Raw genomic sequence first — 22,119 nt, forward strand, 5'->3', positions numbered from 1 at the left:
TGTTCTCAGAGTTAACCATTTTCATAAAAGTGGAGCTGTGTGGGAGCTCACCTTGGTTATGCAGAGTGGATCCTGAAGCCGCACAACGCATTTTAACGAAATCTCGCCTCTGTCCGTGGTGCTGACCGACCGACTCCTCAGCGCCCGGTTTACCTCAGATAACTTCTCAGAAAATGGTCGATATGTTGCAAGCACAATCGTACTGTGAGCCACACATCTCTCTGAAAGTTATTCGCAAACATCGTCGCTAAAGTACTTTTATAGTCTGTCGCTTTCAGGGCATGCGGAAGCTGTGGAAGAAAATCTGTAGTTTATATAGTCAGTACAACTGGTGCAAAATTATGATTGACTGCAAAAAAGTGCATTGTAAACACGAAGTATCAGGTGGGGTTTTTTTCAATCCCACACCTTTTATGCTGTTTGATCATTATCAGTACTTATATGCATACATAAACATACACAAGTCTGCATCCAGTAGTGGCAATTCACAAACCAAAACAACAGTCCACTAACTGCACACCCTGAGATTAACACTCCTCCACGTCCCTACACTTGGTAGAAATGATATCTTCATATTTGTTTTTAAACTGTGTAGTTGATGTTTGTGATATTATGAGGGGAAAAAATCAGCGCCCACTGAATAATAACATAGATTAACAATAAAATAATCTGAAGTTCTACAAATGTTGGGAACTACTGATTATTCTTGTTGGGAGGCAATTCAGCGACTCACACATACAGCCGGAGTACTGGGGACCCCTGCCAAAGGCTTGTATGTCAGTTTTAACAGATCTGAACCATAATTAACTTAATCCTTGTCCAATACCCCACCTCTCCACCAGGTTTCATGAACTTTGGTGAAGTAGTTTATGTGTATATTTGCCAGTTCAACAAACAAACGGCACTGAGAATGAAGCCAAACAGACACACAAATACGCACACAGTCCACATCACCAATACATTTTTTTATTCAACCCTTTTTATTGCACTAACACACTGTTGTCTTACTGGCATCAACTGTCACCATATTATCTTACCCAATTTGATTTGATTTTGGATTTAATCAGGCAAGGGAGAGCTTTATGAAAGGGTTTAAATCAAGAAAATGAATCATAAATGAACTTCAAACCATGAACTTTACCTTACAAAATAAGGTGCATTAAAATAAAAAGAAGTGCTGTGACAAATTGTAAAACTGATTTTCAGCTCTTGACCAGTCTTCACTTGGATCACTAATAGGGCAACAACGATGGGGTCAGGGGATCTGATCAAAGTGATTCCCCTGTGAGTGATACTCAATGGATTCCTTAAGGGTACCTTACCAAAATCTTCATGCTTACCTGATGATCACCAATAAGAGCACAGCAGATAAATCGTATGTTAATTGCAGCGGATTTTCAGTTGCCAGGAGTACTGTGTTTTCCTGTAAGAGTGAAGTTCCTTAAAGGAGTGCAGAGGCACAACTCCAGCATAATGAACTCAGCGGACACATGATACAACACTGAAATCTGATCACCTGCAGCCATGCACCGGGAGCCAGAGATGCTCATACTAGTGCAGGTCATAATTTCTGATTGTCTCTCTTGTTCTGTCACATTCTCTGTCAAACTACTGCTTCATGAACAGGTTACTCTGGAAAAGACAACACAAATGGGAAAAGGGTCTCACACTTTAGCATCGATCCCATATCTAAATACACTCTTAACTGCTGTACACAATTTTGCTTAATATTCAGGTTTCACATTTATTTTCATTTCAGCATCCCATTGCTGGTTCTTACTTCATTTGCAAGCTGCTAAGCTTAATTTGACAGTGTGAAGTAACCTGAGCAGTGAGTAAAGCCTTTGAATTCCCAATGCAGTTTGAGCAAGAGAAATGCTAATTTCTTTCATCTCACTAAAGACCACAGAGGGAATAATAGTATTGATGAACACCACACAAAGGGTGTGCAGTCCCGTTATAATAATTACATAACCGATCACAGGCTGTTAAGAGATACCGAGGATCTTTAGATTAAGCATGATATAGCAACTGACAGTTCGCTGCTATGTCAGATACTACCCGCAAGTGACTCCTGCAGAAAATGAGGCAAGGGGGGGAAAGAAGGAAAATACAGAGTGATGCAAGCACAGGGATATTCAGCTTTTCAGTATTCACATCGTTTGCAGCTGCAAATTACACCAACAAAACCAGTGAGACACCAGAACACCGTCCACTGCAGAAAACACCTACAAGCAAGCTCTTTGATGTGTTACATCCAGTGCATCTAATTCTTTACTTTCATTATTCAAAAACTTTTTTTTTTTTAAATCAATCGCTTTTCCTGTTAATACGAAGGACGTGCAGTGAATAGGACAGCCTGGTTGTGCACCGTGACATGTTTGTAACGCTGGCTATGCATCATGTTCAGGACAAATGACAGAGAGTAAGATTTTAAATGATCCACACACTGTGTACTAAAACATGCACAACAAGAAAACGTGAAGGGGAACACATACGCACACGCTCAGACACACAAACAAAAAGAAAAGCCTCTATCCTTTTCCTCTGAACTTGATGATTCACAGAAGCAGTGACCTGGGGTTTGAGACACACTCTGCTTTTGATTTGGACTTGAGAAGCCCCCTCCAAGCCCCGAGACATAAGACTCCATTTACTACTGCTGTAGCTCAGGAGCACAGCTTAATGTACGGGACAGTAGAATAGACCCACTCACACACACACAACACAAACAACAACCCACAACCAACCACACCACACACAGACACAACCAACACTAAAATGAGATCCTCATGGATTTCAGTATCTTTTATTACAGAAAGCATGATAAAGATGGGGTTTTCCCTGAGCTTTGGACATTTACATGTACAAACAATAGATGTGAATTTAATAAGATCCCATGCTTCATGTAAATACAGCCTACTATTTGTGGTAGTTATTAGAATAGTGCCAGTGTTGGACTTTGTCTTGCCTTTGCCTGGCCTGTATGTAGAGTCTATAGGCAAGGTAAAGGATTTTTGTACCACTCTGCTTGTAGTCTGATTTCCACTGACCAATCACGTTTGATCAGGCTTTTGTTGCAGGAAGGTAAGCAGTGTGTGTGGACAACAAAAGAGTGCTTACATTTGCTGAAATTAGTGTGTCAAACACTGACTTTTTATTAGTTTTCAGAAATAATCTGCATTTGTAAACAATGACTACCATTTGAAACAGGAGGGTGCCCCAAAAACATGGCCATTGCCATACTTGGCTTGACTAAGCAATGGGTTCTTGACTGCCCACACTGATATTGACAAATATTGGTAAAAACACCCAACACTAAGTTATGAACTTCATCCATCCATTCATTTTCTGCTTGCCCAATTCAGGAACATGAGGGGGGCTGGAGCCTATCCCAGCTGTTACTGGGTAAGAGGCAGGTGACTTAGACAGCTCTATCCATCACAGGACTAACACAAGGAGGCAGACAAGCATTCATACTCATGTTCATAGCTAGAGCCAATTTAGAACCGCCAGTTAGCAAGCATGTTTTTGGACTGTGGGAGGAAGTCGGACAACCTGGAGAGAAGCCACACAAAGAAGGGAAGGTAAAACAACAGGGTCATTGTTTAGTGACTACTTAACAAGGACACACGGCTTGACTCCACCTCCTCAGCTGTAATGCTGCTCTGCTACATGTGCTGCAGACCGAGATCCTGAGACTGTTTGAAGAACTATGCGATGACACAACTGTTAAATTACGTCCTCATTAGTTCTGTTAAAAAATTTACTCGGCTAAATCTGTGAGAGGACAGCATCAAAAAGCTACTTCCAGCTGCTCTCTTGTCACAAGGGGCCGCTCATTAAATTGAATTTTACACTAGATGTTCTTCCTAACTCAGCCTCAATGGGAATTTGTAGAATTGAACCAGCAACTTTTTATTTGCAAAGCAAGATGAGCCAGTTATATTGTCCCATATATAAGTCTGATATATGGATGTGGTACCTGCTGCATCAGCTTTCCTTGATAAATTACACTGGAACAACTGTCTGCTGCTTATCTTCATCCAGATTATAACAGATGTGGACACTGATGGTAATTGCTTATGTCTTGTGGAGATAGAAGCACTGGTTAACTGATTTAGCCTCCATCTTTTGCTGTCCACCTCCACCGCTCATCTACATTCATACTGCTGACCACTTTATACTAGATTCAGCTTTAGTCATACTGCAGGGATACGTTTCGAATTTGATATAAGAAAATCTGTTGACTTGTTGCATCTCATCTGTGTGTAGGTATGTGTTTAGAAGTGCCGGTGAATTTGCTACCTAGAGAGCAAAACAAAAAGACACGGATGTCATTGATAGAGAGATGTGATGGATTAGAGTGGCCCAAGGGGGAAGTCCCGCTCCATCAACATGTAATGAAAACTAATTTGAAAACAGCAGGCAGCGATGAATAACTCTAAGATGAGTTCTGGTAACATTGTCTTCAGTGAGAGGTCATTATTGTCTCATATATGGGAAAAATTGGTTGATAACATTACGATTGATGATAGAACATTAGTTGTTGTCTTCAGGAGTTATGGCTGTCTGTAAGTAGGTCTGACTGAAAATCGATCAAGGGCAGAAACAATTTTACACCAAGTTTGTAATCCACCGTTCCACCATCAGATGCAACAGATGAAATGATGCGTGCTGGACAAAAGAAAAGGGCTGTAATACTATACATTTCTGCAATCTCTTAAATTTAAATTCTCTGGGGGAAAAAATAAAAGTTGAGCAAGGAAAGGCTTGGTAACAAGGTAAACATGCAAAAGCTCAAAACATTATTTTCTCATTTCTTTTCTGTCTACCTTTGCAAGGTCCTGGATAGTCTAACGCAGCTGAGCTAAAATACCAGAGGGAAGAAAGTCAAATGGATTGTGATTATTGTCCTGGAACAGATTGAACAGGCTGTGGGAGAAGAATGTGAGCTGAATCCCATTTCAACACACAAGCCCAGGTGCATTTCTTTTACTGAGAGGAAGGTGAAACTCACAAAAGGGATCTAAAGAAAGCATTTAGGTGGTAATACCGGGTGTAATCTAACCACTTATCAACAGTAGTTTATCACTTTTTTTCTGCAGCAAAAGAAAAACATTTTGCAAAGAACGGAGATGGTTTCAAATAATTTGCCTAGATTTTAACTGCTGCTCTGTGTTAGTTAGATTAATTTAGATGTCAGACCTACACTTAACTTTATTTAATCTTATGCAAGATACAATTTACGGGCATTCAAGGCAAAGAAATCGTGTAGCAGGCAAGAAGAGCCTGGGCAGTATTAAACACATCTACAGTTATCTGCCATGTCTTGTATTGTGCATTGCAAAAAGATGGCACAAGGGTCTAAAACTCCTTGATTTTTTGCTTTTTTTCTTTCTTTCTTTTTATTTTGCTTTTTATATGCAAATCCTGTCATTGTCTAGTCTTAGCCAGTCCTTGTCATTTTAACTTTCCTACAGAGAAAGACAAGTGCAGAAAATTAGGAATATACCACAGCATGACAGAAAACCAGAGAAGCAAAGCAACACCATGCTGGAATGACAAAAAAAAAAATCACCTCGAAAGAGAAACTGCGATGAACGCATCACTGAAACCTTTCAAAACATGTGAATCATCTGCTCCGAAATGGAAATAAGTAATCTGTGGGGAGTTACAGCTTCCTGTCATTCAACAGGAAACCTCCACTCCCCGCCGAGCAGCTAGGATTATCCTCTACGCCTCACAGTTCTGGTTCAAATTCACAGCCTGCGTCAGCTGTCAAGACATGTAATAAAATGTGTGTGTCTGTGTGTGCTGAGGGTTGCCTGTGCCAGGTCTTGCTTCCAGTAAGTACAGTATATTTGATTTGAAAATGTATTACATCCAAAACTGTGCGATTCCTCTAAGTCTGTTGTTTTAGGGGAAGATTACCAAAGTCACTACTTCTTTCTTCTTTTTTTTTAATGTCAGGCTGCGGGTCTTATAACAATGCTGACTGGACACCTTCGGACAGTGAAGTACTCTGAGCCAGCTGGTGAGGAGGCTCTAGTCCAACAGTGCTGCTTTCAGCTCTGCCATGGCTGAGAGGTACCATATGTCTCCTCTCTCAGGAGTCCGTCCCAGGCTACTATTGCCAAGCCGTTAAGGCCTATCCCACATATGTGCCATAATACTGTTAAGTACTAATAAGTCCTCAAGTGGTTAAGGCACTGCTGCAATTCAGATTGTGAACCCTTGTCTGTATCTGCATTTGGGCTTATGAACAATAGAGAAATGACCACAGGGAGGTTCACTGGGTGGTGGTATTCCCCAATGACCTACACCTTCCTAAAACAGGTGAGTTTACTTCCTCATGAAAATGAACTTAATCAGATAATCTCAGCTAACATCAGACTGCATTTGAAACACAATATGGAAACCATGTTGCTCTTTAAATGAGCCAATCATTTTTGTAACTTTAGCAAAGTGAGCAAACCCGAAACTTTCTAGGGGCAATTAAAGTAGGTCTTTCAAGTATTAATTTTCAACCTGTTATAAAAGAAGAGGTCCTATTTGCCTCTATCACCATGATTCCTTTAGTTTAAAACCCTGATACTTACGGCACTGTGACACTGGAGGCGAAAATAAGTGTGAAGTAAATAAAAAATATTTTCCAAAATCACAGTAAAAGGTTTTGCACACCTTTCATATTTAAAACACAAGACAAGTAGCTTCGTTCCGCTTATCGTTGCCATAGGAATAGTTTAACCAATCAGAGGCGACATAGTAGGGCCAGTTAAAAAGAGTAGCCAATCAGAGAGTCTGTTGTTTAAGAGCCAGGCTGTTTGAAACGGCAAAGCAAGCCCAAGCACCTTTCAACTGACGACTTGTGAAACGGGCAAGCGTGGTACTTTTTATGGTTTTATAAAATAGTTAAGTTTCCGAAAAGCGGCGCTACTTACAGAGGTAGATATACTCACTTCAAGTAGTTTAGTTTTTTTTTTAATGAGCAGCTGTATTTCTGTCTCCACTTCTCCATTTCTGTTTTAGCTTTAGCTCTGATTTATTTAGCTAACGATGTTTGTTTAACTCGATCAATTAATGCGCCTGTAAATGAGTAAAATATAGAAAAATGTAAAGTTTTTTAAGCGTACAGATAAGCATATTCGTGGATTTCTTTGTGCATGAGGAAGTTTTCTGTTTACTCTGTGTGTACCTTCATTAGTTTGTAATGTAGAAACTAGCGTTTGGGCTAAAGAAACTTAAACAGAAGGCTTCAGCTGTAGCTTGAAATAAGTATTAAAGTTTCTTTTATAAATCAAACGCATCCGAATATGTTTTATGCCCATGTACGGTTTGCAAAACAAACAAAAGAGTACCAACGACTATCAATAGCTGCCAAAGATAACGGTGGTGGCCATAGCTGAAATTAAAATAAATACTATATAGTAACATACCAAAGTAGGTCCCGTCCGTATGGCCAGTTATTGATAGCTCATGCTGTGTTATTAAACTAGCACTATGACACTGTATATCTCTGTGTTTAGATGTCCTCAGACGAAGAAGAACCAACCAGTCCTGTTCTCCCCAAAGACTCGGACCGGGGCAGCTCCGTGTCCTCTGAGCTTCAGGTGAAAATGTGCTTTTATTTACACTCATAATTCTATGGAACCATGTTTCCACCACTGGAAAACTATTATTTATTAAAAGGAAATACTCATCTATTTTTTTTTGTATTAAATGGTAAAAGGACAGATTGTCTAGAAGCTGCTCTGAAAAAGTTTGGATATTAAATTCAACATTTTACACGATTGGTGATTCAGTTTGCTGTTGTCTGAGTCCAACCATTTGAATTAGTCTGCCAACCAAAATCGTGTGTGATATCAGGTTGCTTGAACTAGAACCTTGTGTGAAAGTAGTTTTGCTGTGTTGCAAGTCCAAATGGACTCTGTTAGGTTGAGCAAAGCTTTACATAACATGGTCTTAGCATCACTAGGTGTCAAAATTGAAGAGTCACACTAAAATGTTGTAACCAAAATAAACAGACTTGAAACAATACACAGAAAAATACAAACTGTAACATGCTTCAATTGATATTTGACCACCTTGTTCTTTGTTATTGTTTATCAATTAACAGGATGAGTATGAGGAGCTCCTCCGTTATGCTGTTATCACCCCTAAATTTGACGCGCTTGGCGTTCAGTTGAAGCAGCAGAGCACCTCGCATCTGTCTGCAGCGGGTGGAAATAAAGATGGCACAAAGTTTCAACGTGTACCAGGTATGTTTGCTTCCTCCTGTATGAAGAACACTTTCATACACATGTCTGTGTAGGTTCACAGTCATCTAGGTCATGTTAGTCTAGAGAGCTTAGAAAAAGAGGCAACAAAACAAAACATGCACACAGTTCACCGGGACTGGCTGACTGAAACTGAATATGAGCCCTTCCAGACACTGTCTGCATCAAATGATCGTCTGTCAGAAAGGATTTGGCATCAAAATATGGAGAAAATGTGTGTGTGTATTCATCAGCTTTATATTTTCATCTTTTAAACCAGTGTAAAAAGACTAGATATCAGTCTGTCATATTGTACCCCCTATCTCTTTCCCCTGCAATACCCACATCTTAAACACTCCATCAGTTTCCTCCCCTGTTGTGACTCTCATCTGAGGTTTAGTGCTTTAACTGTCACGGAGTCGTGCACGAGGATGTAGAAAGCAGACGGGCCAATTGGTAATGATCTCCTGGCACTCTGCCCGTACTGCTCTTTAGAGTGCAGGCTTTCTCTTCTCCCTCCCTGCAGAATTTAATTAAGATATTGACATAAATGCTTTCTTGGACAAGGAGCCACACTCATCTTATTTACCACTCTCACCTTCACATTTTCTGCTCTTAAGCTGTTTTTTGTTTTCTGACTTTTTTGGATTACATTTTTTAAATCAATCATTTTAATCTATCTTTAGCCACATTTATCTATTCCTCTACCTGCTCACTGTAACTCCTGTATCTTCTTTCAGATTCTGCCATTGAAGCTAAGGATGGGCGGCACTCTAGCAGGAGCCTGAGATCGTCACAGGCCTCCCCCTTGATTGTTGAGCCACACTCGACACACTCAAGAGCCTCTCGTGGTAAAATAATTGTAAAATTTCAGAGAAACAAAATACTTATTATGTGTAACTGTCATAATACTGTTTCATATTCTCAGCCATAGTCTGCCTGTCTGTCTGCGGTTGTGCTTTTTTTTTCCCCACTCCAGCTGAGAAGATGGCAGGTCATTTGTCTAGCAGGGCGTCACTGCTCTCAGATAATCCCTCAGAGAGGTTACAGGTGGCATCTGAGAGGTCCAGGCCAGATACCCCAGAACCCTTTGAGTTTGTTGTGACAGAGATGTTTATTTCAGAGGAGAACATAAACAAGATGGAGAACATTCTGGACACGTGGAGCAACAACCTGAAGGTTAGTCTGCTTCCACACAGTGTACAACTGTCCTTCACAGCCGCTCGGTTTCTCCTGTGGGCTTTTACATAGCAGCAAACAGCATTGATGCATAGATAGTTTCTGGCATTTTTGATCATAATGATATTTTTCACACTCTTCTTTCTCTGCCATTGTCATTAGAAAGTTATACTATGCCTGTGGTCAGATTAGAGATTATATAGAGGGAATGTGTCTGAGCCTCAGGATGACTTTTTGAAAAGGATGACACCTCGCTGCTCTTCATGGAACCGTTGACCTTTTAACTGTGTTTCCTGGAGACATTATTCTAAAGGAAATGGGTGTCTCCATGTGGGTGTCCATCCTGCCCTTTTCCTCTGATTTTGTACAGCTCATTCATGGAGAGCAGATGACAGCCAATCACCTGCTAAGCTGTGCAAAGCTTAATCTAAGAAAAAAGCAGTACCAGCCAGAAGGAGAAGGAGATGTGGGTTAAATAGTACACTCGTGTGTTGAGGGAGGGGTTTGAAAGTTCTTCTAAACCTGGAACTACACATCAGAACTGTAAAATAATACATCTCTGGTGGAAAACTCTTACACTCTGTGCAGTAGCATAAATCTGGCTTAAGTTTGCTGGACTTCAGATGTCAAGAACTGAGTCCAGCAAAAGAAAACTTAGAGATGAATTCTTCAAGATTTCTGTGTTGTGCAGTTGCATCTGTCTGGCACACCTGTTCATGTAATTTAAAAGCAACTACAGATATTTGTACAGATGCTCATGTTTGCTAAAGTAGAGTAATGAACACATTGTGACAGCCCAACCCTCTATTCCCTAATTAGTCAAATGTGCTGACGGAGCTACGGAAGTGGAAGTTGGCCTTCGTTGAGCAACACAAGCTGGAGATGATGAAGGAGAGGGAGAGGCATGCAGCCCAGACAGCTGGCCTGAAGTCAGAGCTAGATAGCCTTAAACAGCTATTACAAACCTATGAAACCTCCAACCAAAGGAAAGATGAGGTGACTACACGTCTGTTTATTTGCTTTATCTAGTAAATCATTTAGCTGTTTGTTATCAGGTAATTTGCAGAATAATTTGTCATTTATTTAATCACCTGTTGTTGTTTTTTGTTTGTTTGTTTTTTTTGTTTTTTTTGTTTTTTGTCAACAAAACACGAAAAAACTGTAAAAACACCCATTACAAAATCATGGACTCCAAGCTGACATCAACTAATGTCTCGTGTCTCTAGGAGACTAGAGTGCAAAAATATTATATTTAGTGCAATGAAAGGCTAAAAAAAGACTTTTACATTTAAGGTCCTCGTATCAGTGTTTTGTTAGGCCCCTATATACGTCTTTATTAATTAATTTGCACATTATGCCTTGCATGCCTGTGTAAAAACAAACAAAAATTAAAAAAAAAAAATTCAAGAAGCACTCTACTTCCTTCCTTTTTTTTTTTTTTAGACCAATGGGCTTGTTTTGTGGACTCTTTCAGGTGATCGGGAACCTGAGCCAAGTACTGGACAGACAGAAAGAAAAGCTTGAGAAGATGAGGGCCTTCACCCACTGGAGACTCCAGCACATCGAGGCCAAAGAAGAGGTATGGTGTTTAAGAAGATTTCAAAACCTTTTGACATGATATTTTAGAAGTTGCTTGTGATATTAGAAATGCTCATCAAATAGTAAAACCCGTCTCTACCTTTAAATTGTCAGAGATTTTTGCTACGTCCAAACTACTGGTTTACTAAATTTTGTGCCCCCCCCCCCCACTGTTGCTGTTTTTTCAATGTGAACTACTTAACTCATCGGCCAATTCATATTTTTGTATAAACCACGACATAACATTCATGACGAGAACGAATGCAGCTGCACAGGAGTGACTTATAGACGTAGTTATTGCCTTGTAAATATTACAAATCACAGCCCTGTGGTTCCCCGCCAGGCTCGTTCTTCTCAGGTGGCACAGCAGCACTACAATTTGCAGCTGAAGAAGAAGGTGTGGTTTGCCTGGCAGTCTCTGATCCAGAAACACTGGAAAGTCAAGGTGGAGAGAGCTTGCCGTTCAAGGGCTGAAGAGGTCTGCTCCCAGATGTCTGTGGAGTATGAGGCTAAGCTAGCAGAGGTCAGTACATGTGGGACAGTGTGTACTATTACTGTGTGATTTATTACTGTTACTGAAATACCAATACCAACTAGATTTTTAAATCTTATTATAAAATGAGTAACAGTAGGGTGGACAGTAGGTAAGGCTGCACTTTTTGCAGCGATCTCGTATAGAAAACTATTTTGTGTGTATATAAAACAGGTCTGCGGCTCCGAACCGTAGTAAAGGGACCTCTGGCTAATATGTCGGGTTCCGTGTCGGGCTCGTAGCCGAAAACTAGCTTTACTTTGTTGTCTGGGTCAACGTTTCTAGCGAGAGACAGAGAAAGGCGTTGAAAGGCTGCTCCAGCGGAACTTATTGTTTCGGAGGAAAACACGAACACAGTGTACAGTCGAGTCTTACAACTTACAATAGCTCACTTACAACTGGGCTCGTCAGGCACTCTTTTTGGCTGCAGTGGTTATTATTATATTTGCATGCTTCAATCTCCGGTTTCTGGTCGGTGACAACTCGTACTTTTCGACTCTTTTTCTCCCTCCTCGCGCTCACAGACACATAACGTGTATGGCGGTCCATTCTCCCTGCAGCACGGACTACACTGCCCATGAGGCTACATTCTTTAGGGCGATGACTGTAACACTCTGCCTATTGCCTTCATATTAAATCATTTTTGTGAATAATTTTTAAAAATATTTCTTCACCTCATTATGCGGGCCACAAGTAGAGGTGACATGGGCCACGAGATTGAGACGCAGGCATTGGAGCCTCTTAATGCGTGTTTTGTTTGGGTTTCCACCAGCGTGGAATTACCAAAAATAGAGAGCATAGCCTAACATATGAAACAAGAAAAGACCGCCGTGTAATCCATTTATTTCAATATCACCTTTTTAAACGGTAACTGTAATGGATTACAGTTACTCATGTTTTGTATTTTAAATACATAACGCTGGTGCATGTATTCCGTTACTCCCCAACACTGAACCCACTCTACCACCTTAATTACTGTGAATTACTTCTGTGTGCTCTCCAAATCACTGTAGAGCCCGTGCCGATGGAGAAACCAAAAATACATCCTACATAGGGCTTCATGTTTTCGTGTTTTTATTAGGCTGTAACATAATAAATCAGTTTTTTTTTTTTGTTTTTTTTTAATGCACATCTTGTGTTTTTCTTCTTTTTAAAAAATAATTATATAGAAAGATAATTCGACAATTCCTTCTATCCTTTGCTACCTGTGTGCACAGCACTGTGAGGCTATAGAGCGGGCACAGGCGGAGATTCAGAGACTACGATTAGAGCGAGAGCGATATGAAGAATCCATGAAGAAAGCCTTCATGAGGGGTGTATGTGCTCTCAACATGGAGGCGCTCAGCATGTTTCACTCTACAGAAGGACGAGCAGAACAACCTCCAGCTCATGATCAGCATGGTTTGTAGTAAATTTGTGGCCTGTGGAGAAAAACATTTATCTTCGTAGAAATGTAGCACACTAAAGCATGTATTGCTAGGATGATATATAGACTGATGCTCTATACAATGTACCGTGGTTGCATCGTGGGCCTTGCCTCTGCGGTGTATTGATTTAGCGCAGTTTTGGAGATTGAAACAAAAAGACAAGATGGAAACAGCATTTTTCCAATAGAGTGCAGCCATGTGCTATTGACGTTTGTTAAGATTTATGATTGAGAGGAGGGAATGGGGTCTTTGCACTTTACTTGAAAGCCTCATTTAATGAAGTTAAATCTGTGAATATGCTCAGCACTGCGCAAAAGGTACTTTGCACAGGTTGGCAAGCTTAATGTGGCAATGAAAAATTGGTTGATAAAATTTAAAACCCTTTTGAACCATGTTAAGAATCATGTAATGAATGAATATTAGTTAGTTGTATGTAAATGCTGGGAAGATTGGATTAAGAGCTTTGGACTATTACCTGACACTTCAGTAGAAAACCTTAAACTCGGACCAGCGGTGTTTAAAATACTAGCATCATATGATTATCACCAAGATGTCCCACTGGCATGAGTTGGGAAAAATATCTCATCATTATATTTACACCACCTGTCGTCAGATTTGTTGTCTGAATCTGTTTTTGTTTTTTGTTGATACCCTGGCTGCTGGACTTGGATCTTACTATCTTTAGCATGTAGAAATGAAGCCTAGCATGGGCATCTGCTCATCCATCTGCTTTCAGGTTTAATGAGTCTTCCAAACTGAAATGTATGTTAATACGATGCTGTCAGCCAGGGCGGTTAATTGATTACCCTTTCCTGTTGCTTTAAAAATGAGCACTTTTTTTTTTCCTTTGGATTTTTTTTAAACTGCACATATTTATATATTTTATACTTTATAGGACTTTTGCAGAAGTTATGAATCCCCAGCTCCTGCTACACCTGTGGTTTAAAATGGGTACTTTATGTGTCATCTGACAAGCAAGAGATCATTGAAATATTCCCATTCAAATACAAACTCAGGATTTCCAGTTTAAAGGGGGATTTTTGTGTAACTACAATAAAAATGAGTTATTACTGAGTCCTAATGACTCAATGAAGGTTTCTTTTTTGTGTCGTAGTTCCTCTGCCTCGTGAGGATGAGCGTGGCTCCTCGGCCATGGCTCAGCTCCAGCCATATGCCACCTCTTCCACACAGTTCAGTCCAGTCCATTTTGACCACCCAGGCCCGTCGCACAGTGAAGCAGATGATGTGGCAAGTCACTGTTAATTTATAATGAAAACACACCATAGTACAGTGTCTTTCCAAATCACTCGTGGTTCTTGAAATGTATTTATTGAATGTTAAGCATGTCCTTTCACGTGGATCATTTTGTTCTTTTGATTATTTATTACTTTATGTCGCAGACAATTCTGGCTTCACATATAAATCATGTGATTGCCCTAAAAAAGAAAAATTTGTAGAGCAGTCTTGAATTTCCTTTGTTATACTTTTTGTTTAAATTAGCTGCACTATGACTAACTTCCTCTAAATCCCAAATCCTGATCCTGTGTTCACTTGTTGCCTTTATTTGTAGATGGGCTCTGGTGCCCCCATGTCCCAAGAAGAAGCACTCCCTCCCACTACGGTGGTGCACAGCTCACTCCCTCTTGGGGGAATTGCAAGTTCCCACAAAAAGGTTAGTGTGCAGCTGAATCTATGTCCTGCTTTGTTGTCTGTACTGTGCCATCTAAAGCTCTTCATCAAAAATCACATTTGTATATAACACTAAAAATATTGCTTGTTTTAGGTAGGTACTCGTGTCGTCACAGCAAGTCAACAAAAATCCTCAAAGACTGTAACGGCTCGTGTCACTGCGCGCCATGAGATCAGTAAGGTGGGACGTAGCAGCCTGCAGGTGATGGGAGTGGCTCCACCCATGAGCTCTGTGGTAGTCGAACGGCATCATCCTGTTACGCAGGTATGTGATGTGATGCATCGATACTGTTCCTTTACGAGTCTTGCAGTCATATACTTATGAATCTTTGCACAGTTTTAGCTTCAAGGTCATGTTGTTGCGTATCTCGGACCACATCTAGCACAGCTCTTGCTTTTAGACTGCTCCCTCTAGGGTTTTCAAGTGACTTTGCACTTAAACCCTATACTTAAATTTGCATTATTTTTCACATCAGCTGGTTTCTCCAGGACCTTATAGTTGATGTCTGCATTGATAATCTGACTCTCGAGGACTCACCAGAGCACCAAAGTTTTATACTGGAAACTGCAGTTTGGTCTTTGGGTTTTAGCCCAAGCCCAAACTCTCATCACCAATAAAAATTCTGTCACCTTGAAACAAAAGTTGATGTTTTGGGGGGTTTTTTTGGTCAGTGGGGAAATCTCAGTTCCCAGTGCAAATGGTGATAATCGGACTGATCTTAAAAAAATAAAATCAGGTATGCTGGAAGCAGTCCAGGGGTGCATGAGAAGATGCCTACATCATAGGAATTAAAACAACAGACTTTAATATTTTTGTGCTGTTTGATTTTTGTTTTTCTATAAGCAAAATCACTTAACTTTATAAAGGTACCCTTTATTTTTCACATTGTTCAAATGCAACTTTGTTTATGTAAATTAGAAAAGCAATTTAAACGGGGTTTTTTTTGTTTGTTTTTTGCTTTCTTTTAGCTCACCATTGGGCAAGCCACAGCTGCTAAATTTCCAAGCTCCTCCCAAAAGGGCCACATGTCCACTGCAGGCAGAGCCTCCTCCAGAACGCACAGCAGCACCTGTCACACACACTCCATCAAAGTAGTTGACTGATGACACGCACATATGTCAAAGATCTTCCTTAAGACCAGCTATGCAAAAATCCAACTTGATGGAATTTTCTGTCTTGATATGAAGGCCATTTTATATATATATATGTATGTATATATTTTTTTATTACCCTAGAGTTTTAAATGTGAATGTGTTTCATTTGTAATTATTACAGATGGAACAAAAGTTCAGAGAATTCCAAAATGAACATTTATTACTTTGCTTTAAATTGTGCACAGATAACTGTGTACTGAAGTGTACTGCAAGGCGACCATCCAACAGCACATGTTGTTTACTTGACGAAACCAAAGCTATATGCTAATTGTGTGACGCACAACGTTATTTTTAAAATAAATTATTTCACTGCAGTAGTCATGTAGAGATGCGAACAGTGTAAATACTGCAGTGTTCCTCTTCATGAAATGGTACATCTTTTACTGCTGACTTGCTCTGCCTCCAGTCGAATCTTATCTGAAAGACGAACATTTGATGAAGTAAAACTTTGGAACAGGCGGTGCAGAAGACATAAATTTCTGTTTATCGGCGTACTTATTAACAGAGTGTACCTGCAGCTTTCGTGTTCCCAGTGCAGATGAGGCCCTGGTAGAGGTCTTTAGCAGGGGCCTTCAGAGCCAGCTCCTCCCCATGAAGCCAGATCAGCAGCATTCTGTTCCCATGCTCTTGATAGCTGTGCTGACCTGCAGGTAAACGCACAACCCTTTAAGTTCAGAAAAAAAGGTCAACCTGCAAAAAATACCCTAAAGATACCAAATTACAACTTGGAAAATAAGCTGTAAAAATTTCAATGTCATACTGGGATATTCATTTTTTTACCTAAGATTTCAGGGTATTTAATTAATGTGTTTGACTCAAGAAGGTTAAGTTAGATTTTCAGAGGGTTGCCAAATGCACAGCAGAAACCTGCCCTGTCAGTGTGTGAGTTATGGCACCTGTCCACTGCTCCTCGATGGCAGACACTTGGTCCTGAGTAAAGTCCCAGTGTGTTGCCAGTCTTTTCCAGTCTCCTGGTTTCAGCAGCTTGTACGCCAGGCGCCAGGCCATCGAATACAGCTCCTTGTTCTCACTGCGGCGGTCAAATTTGAACGTCAGTGCATGCTCGGTGCGAACAATCTCATTAAGCTCAGGGTTAGCCTGAAAGGGCAATTAAATCATGTCAGCAGGCTGATAAAGGCCACACTCTCCAGACAACAGAGGGGCACAGGAAGAAAATTTTGGCAAGACACTAACACGTATGATTAGCAATATAAATGTCAGAGTGAAACATTTTGAAAATCAATAATGAAGGAGAATAAGGCATATTCTTAATTAAACTGATGATAAATCGTATGTCTAATGTTTCTGGGCTCCGAATCACTTTTACAGTGAATGCTTTAATAGAATTAGAGGGGATTCAGCTAATCGAGGATGTGACACTGAATCATTCATGGTGAAAGTAATTATTGATTTCAAAGCATCGCGAATGGATTATGCTCGTGAAAGTTACAAGTATCATTTGATTATCCCCTCACCTTTTTCTGGTCATAGTATCGTTCTGCTTTGATGATCATGTCCACAATGTTTACCTCATCTGCTCTGGCTGCAACACCCAGAGCAGTCTTACCCTGCTACTCCGAATCCAGCATGTACAGTGAAAAACAAATTCAATTAGAACCGCAAGAGATTGCATTTAGTTTGATTTTTCTTGTATTTTCAATGTATCATGCTGCGACAAAGGCTTACATTAATTATCATTTTTTTGCTGTTTGGATAGCATTAGTATACAGTTTAATTTTATTAATATGACAAATGCATCTTACCCGGTCCTTGACTGTTAGATCAGGCCCAGCTTTAAGAAGCATTTCCACAACCTCAGCTTTGGCAGTCTCAGCAGCAATGTGCATAGCTGTCTGGGACCTCTAACAGTCCAAAGCATGACACGACATAACGATACGCAGGAATTAGTTTGTCTACATTATGTTCATGGATGCTTTATTTTACTGTCTTAGGCAGGAGCTTGTACCTTATCTGTGGCATTGATATTGCAGCCAGCCTCCAATAAGTAGTAGATAACAGGGATGTGACTGTTCTTCACTGCCAGGTGGAGAGGTGTCTCTAGATCCTGAGAGCAATAATATTATGCTTCATAAAAGATGGATTACTCTGCCACTGCCTCCTATCTGGTTGTTTACTTACCTGATTTTGAAAGTCCGCCTGGGCATTGTACTGTAAGAGAACTTGAACAAGAGCCGCGTCTCCTTTTTCTGCAACTGTATGGAGAGCGCTGCATTTGGCCTACAAAGAGTACAAAGTGAGTGCAGTTGTACTGTCTAGAAGAATCTTTAAAAACTGATTTTGTTTATAACATATTTTTCAGGATAAACACCATAATGCATATTATATTAGTAGTACGGTTAAAAGCAGAACAGTAGAAAAGGTATTTAGTCATTTGAATCTACACAGTACCAAAAAACGCCAAGAAAATACACCTGTACACAAACAAAAGTTACCAAAGAAAACACATGATTTTCTGAACTTGCATGTTATGAACATTGATTACTGTAAGTATTTGATGTGTGTATTTTTCTCTTAGCTTGCACTGGTTCAGTAAAACTTGGCCGGGTATACTGCCTGAACGTACCACTGTGAGTATGTTAGGGTCACAACCGGCCTCCAGCAGGACCTGAGCACATTCTTCCTGACCGTGGTCTGCAGCCTGGTACAGAGCAGTCTCACCATCCTGCAGCACAGAACATCCGTCAGCAATGATGCAAATGGAAAATTCTTCTAACATAATTAACATTTTAAGTTATTATTATTATTATTATTATTATTATTATTATTATTAGTTATAACAAAGTAGAATTTCTTTACACTAAGGGAACGTTGGCTTGGATCATTCAATTAAATGCCAGCAAATAAATTAGTTACTGCAGATCTTTTGGGGGGTAAGGTTTTGTAATTATCTCTTACTTTAATGCATCATTAAGCCACATCAGTACTAATACAAAGGAACACATTTATCATGTTCAGTTTACCTGTTACCTGCCAAAGTTCGATCCAGAAAGCTAAATGTGTCATTATACTAACTGGTAGATGTTTGATTCATCTCAATTGATCCCAAGTGGAGCCAGCATCCAGCAGTGGATTAGCCGCTGAGCTCACACTGTCACAAACCAAACCGTGATAGAGAGGATGTTTGCACTGATTGTCTACCATATTGACTTCATCCCGAGTATCAAAGCTCTGCAGCAGCAGTTGGATGGCATCCAAGTGGCCGTTCCTGGCAGCTAAGTGCAGGGGCGTGTCCCCTCTCTGGCAGAAGGGAGGGAGGGAAACAGCTTGCATCAAAGAGTGTTTGACTTTGAGCTTTCTTGCAGGTGTGACACTGAAATGTGCACTCAAGGCACATGTGAGCATAAACAGCCATATACTCGGAAATAGATGCAGCAAAATCGCACAAATAAGTCCTCATGCACACCTTGTTGGGCTTCATGGTGGCCATGTTGTATGGCTCCATGAGCACCTGTAACATCTTAACACACCCGTGTTCTGCTGCCAGTGCAAATGCTCTGTGTCCTGACTGAAACACAAGAAAAGAGGCTCAGGTAATCACATGTAGTGCATGCAAAATGAAATTTGCCACACAATTGTTTTGTGCAAGTTGCATACCAGGTCATCCTTGTCAAGTTCTTTCATCTGCAGGTCATTTACAATGTAGTCTACGATTTCAGTATGGTTGTTGATGGCAGCACAGTGCAAAATATTGAGTCCTTCCTGAAACAAAGAAATAACTTTTTCTGTTAAATCAGGCAGGGCGCTGTTTGAGAATTTACAATGCAAACCAAATTCATCTTGAACCGTATTTGAAAATGGAAAGCCACAGTGTAAAAGATACAGTATAACGAAAGCAAAAATGGACAAACTACAACGTGTAGCTTGTGGTTTAATTTCCTTGAAATTTAGCGCACTTGAAAACTTACAAACAGGTGCGAGAGAACAAGAGGGTATATTTAAAATTAAACAAATTATACTTAAATTCGAACGTCGAAATACTTTATGGTTATAGCATTGTCAGAAATATGTGCCACTAAACATTACATTTTAGTTATTTATAATTTGATGTGAATTTTTCAACTCATATAATTACATATGGATGTGAATTACACAGATTAAGCTTAAATGTATTTGTGAAACTGAATTTCGAAACTTTACAAAATTAAAATCAATCAACTTCACACCATATTACTTTTATTACTTTTCGTTTCTCAGAACTAAAATCCAGTTCTCATAACTCAAACTCAGTTTTTGCAATTCAAATTCAGTTTTCTGGGAGAAGCATCAGGGTTTCTGAGGAAGGGCAGCCGACCATAGATTCACACACAAACTCTTCAAGCAGTCGGGGCAATATTAGGATGTTAGGCTACTCAATAATATTGTTTGACATTACCAAGGTTATTATAAACATATTACAAAACTAGATGGGGGGGCGCCAACTACTGAGTCAACTGCTTTCAAAATTCTTTTGTTGTTTTTATTGTAATACCTGTACTGATTTTCCTGAAACAAATGCAAAATAAACATTTTAGCCAATACAGAACTGGAATGTAACTTTAGACGTTACTATTTAAAATTGCTTAGAGGATACATTTTGTCCTGTCTTTTTAAAACGCTCTGAATTGACCAACTGCTTTCAAATATTTACAGTATAGTTGCACAGTAAACTCAGAAAAAGTATATAGTACTTTAAGGGGTATTACAGGAGATGTTGCAGGCTATATTATTAAGTGTTACTGAAAATTAAAAGTGTAAATAGTATAGATAATAAAATATCTGAATAGCAGTGTGTTGTTTTGAGAGGGTGTTTGTGCAAAATCTAAAAGGAAAACAAAAAACCCCCCAATGGGATTCATTTCTCAGTTTAAGGGTATTTCATCTCTGTTGGTTAGTGAGAAGCAATAGAGGAGAATTCTTCCTTCTACTTCACCTCGTTCTCAGCCTTCTGTTCTGCTCCAGCCTGCACTAATAATTTCAGGATGTCCAAACTGCCAAACCAGGCAGCCAAATGAATGGGTGCTACGCCGTACTGTCAGACACAGAACACAAAATGGTAGTAGCCGACTTGGAGACATTACATAACATATTGTCCTTGGCTCAAATCCTCGCATCTAACATCTTAAAATCCTCCCACCTTGTCCTTTTGGTCCACTTTGACCCTTCGCTGTAACAGCAGCTTAACAGCTTCTTTGTTTGTGCAAGCTACTGCAAAGTGAAGGGCAGTCCTGTTTTGCTGAGGAAGACAAAATAATCAACATGTTATCAGTTTAATGAAAGTTTATTTAGTGATTGGGTCTGTTTGGCTAATGCAGATAATTTATCTTTTCAGACGCACCACATTCTTTACGTTGGCATTTAACCCTTTTCCAAGATCCGTCATGGTCTCCACATCGTTCCTCTTAGCTGCTTCGATAAACTCCTTCTCAGCCTCAAGCACTACATAACATAGTAGACAAGCCTTAATACATGGCTTTTTTCATACATAATTAATTGTGTTAATACATATTAGACAGCAGGATTATATCACAACATAGAGTAAAGTGAACTAAGATGGTGAGATTTTCAACATTACTACCTACACACCCACATAGCAAATACAGTGTTTTTCCTTGGAAGGAAACTGTCACACCTCACTTCAGTGACAAACGTTAGAAACTCAAGTGCTCTGTTCTTGAATCTGCTACATTTACTACACTTTCTGTCTTTTCTGTCATATAAAGCACAAAAAGCTTGTTTATTCTTTTTTACGTTTTTTTTCTCTCTTTATCATTGGCTGTTCTTGGATACTCACACATCTCTACGTCATCAAAACTGTTGTCCGTCTCTTTGTTTGAATGCTTGTTCAGAGCAAAGTCACTGAATCCCCTCACAGTCTCTGGTCTTATCCACTTTCGAGGGTCCAGATTCTCCTTTTTAGGAGAATGTTTCTCAATCATCCTCTTCAGAGCCATAGCTTTTTTTTCCATTTGGAGGCTCTTACAACAAAGCCACACTTTGTGTATTAAACAGTATAGGTTATATCCTGAAAACAGTCTACCTCAGTTCCAGAGGAAAAAGATCGCACACCCGTAAAGAAAGCCAGTGTTATCCAGTTTCACAAAGTTCTGATCTTCATAGAGCCAAGAGCGAGGAAGTGTATGGTAGTGTACTCCTTACTTTAGTGCCGCAGGGCTGATCCGTATTTACTTTACTAGCTCACACCCTAGAGATCCCCGGTGATAGTAACAGGTTTATTTAACATGACACATTTCACTTTGACTAGTCAGTGGCACAGCTGTGGCTATATTATGGCTCAAGTAAC

General features: G+C 39.9%; 2 protein-coding genes across 6 annotated transcripts; one reads left to right on the forward strand and one right to left on the reverse strand.

Moving 5' to 3' along the window:
• Positions 1-6,777: 6,777 nt before the first annotated feature.
• poc5 (POC5 centriolar protein homolog (Chlamydomonas)) lies at positions 6,778-15,775 on the forward strand. Of its 5 annotated transcripts, none has more exons than XM_005922901.2 (13): positions 6,778-6,889; positions 7,530-7,613; positions 8,120-8,261; positions 8,999-9,109; positions 9,193-9,437; positions 10,257-10,433; positions 10,912-11,016; positions 11,359-11,538; positions 12,765-12,948; positions 14,089-14,222; positions 14,545-14,646; positions 14,758-14,928; positions 15,633-15,775. In XM_005922901.2, the coding sequence occupies exons 2-13, from the start codon at positions 7,530-7,532 to the stop codon at positions 15,765-15,767; spliced, it is 1,770 nt and encodes a 589-aa protein (XP_005922963.1). In that variant the 5' UTR covers positions 6,778-6,889; the 3' UTR covers positions 15,768-15,775. The 5 variants fall into 5 exon arrangements, with proteins under 5 accessions (XP_005922963.1, XP_005922964.1, XP_042077190.1 ...); XM_005922902.2 differs by having other exon boundaries at positions 6,800-6,880; XM_005922900.3 differs by having other exon boundaries at positions 6,806-6,948.
• Positions 15,776-16,122: 347 nt separating this feature from the next.
• On the reverse strand, positions 16,123-21,914 carry ankdd1b (ankyrin repeat and death domain containing 1B). The gene is made up of 15 exons (XM_005922898.3): positions 21,610-21,914; positions 21,154-21,254; positions 20,953-21,051; positions 20,749-20,847; positions 19,434-19,538; positions 19,243-19,344; positions 18,978-19,076; positions 18,403-18,501; positions 17,958-18,056; positions 17,785-17,883; positions 17,582-17,680; positions 17,294-17,389; positions 16,715-16,916; positions 16,331-16,462; positions 16,123-16,235 (listed from the first exon to the last, which is right to left on the reverse strand). Exons 1-15 carry the CDS (start codon positions 21,782-21,784, stop codon positions 16,180-16,182), a joined length of 1,662 nt encoding a protein of 553 aa, XP_005922960.1. The 5' UTR covers positions 21,785-21,914; the 3' UTR covers positions 16,123-16,179.
• Between the last annotated feature and the right edge of the window lie 205 nt (positions 21,915-22,119).

This window comes from Haplochromis burtoni, unplaced genomic scaffold, assembly GCF_018398535.1.
Source record: "Haplochromis burtoni strain Fernald_Lab_line unplaced genomic scaffold, NCSU_Asbu1 Contig_63, whole genome shotgun sequence".
Classification (NCBI taxonomy): Eukaryota; Metazoa; Chordata; class Actinopteri; order Cichliformes; family Cichlidae; genus Haplochromis; species Haplochromis burtoni.

Bases quoted from the DNA above. Each gene is read 5' to 3' on its own strand.
- ankdd1b (XM_005922898.3), bottom strand. From the start codon at position 21,784: ATGGAAAAAAAAGCTATGGCTCTGAAGAGGATGATTGAGAAACATTCT. The intron at 21,052-21,153 runs GTGCGTCTGAAA...TGTCTTCCTCAG, and splicing joins ATGCCAACGTAAAGAATGTG to CAAAACAGGACTGCCCTTCA. The intron at 16,463-16,714 runs GTGCCATAACTC...GTTTACCTGCAG, and splicing joins CATCGAGGAGCAGTGGACAG to GTCAGCACAGCTATCAAGAG.
- poc5 (XM_005922901.2), top strand. From the start codon at position 7,530: ATGTCCTCAGACGAAGAAGAACCAACCAGTCCTGTTCTCCCCAAAGAC. The intron at 7,614-8,119 runs GTGAAAATGTGC...ATCAATTAACAG, and splicing joins CCGTGTCCTCTGAGCTTCAG to GATGAGTATGAGGAGCTCCT. The intron at 9,438-10,256 runs GTTAGTCTGCTT...TTCCCTAATTAG, and splicing joins CGTGGAGCAACAACCTGAAG to TCAAATGTGCTGACGGAGCT.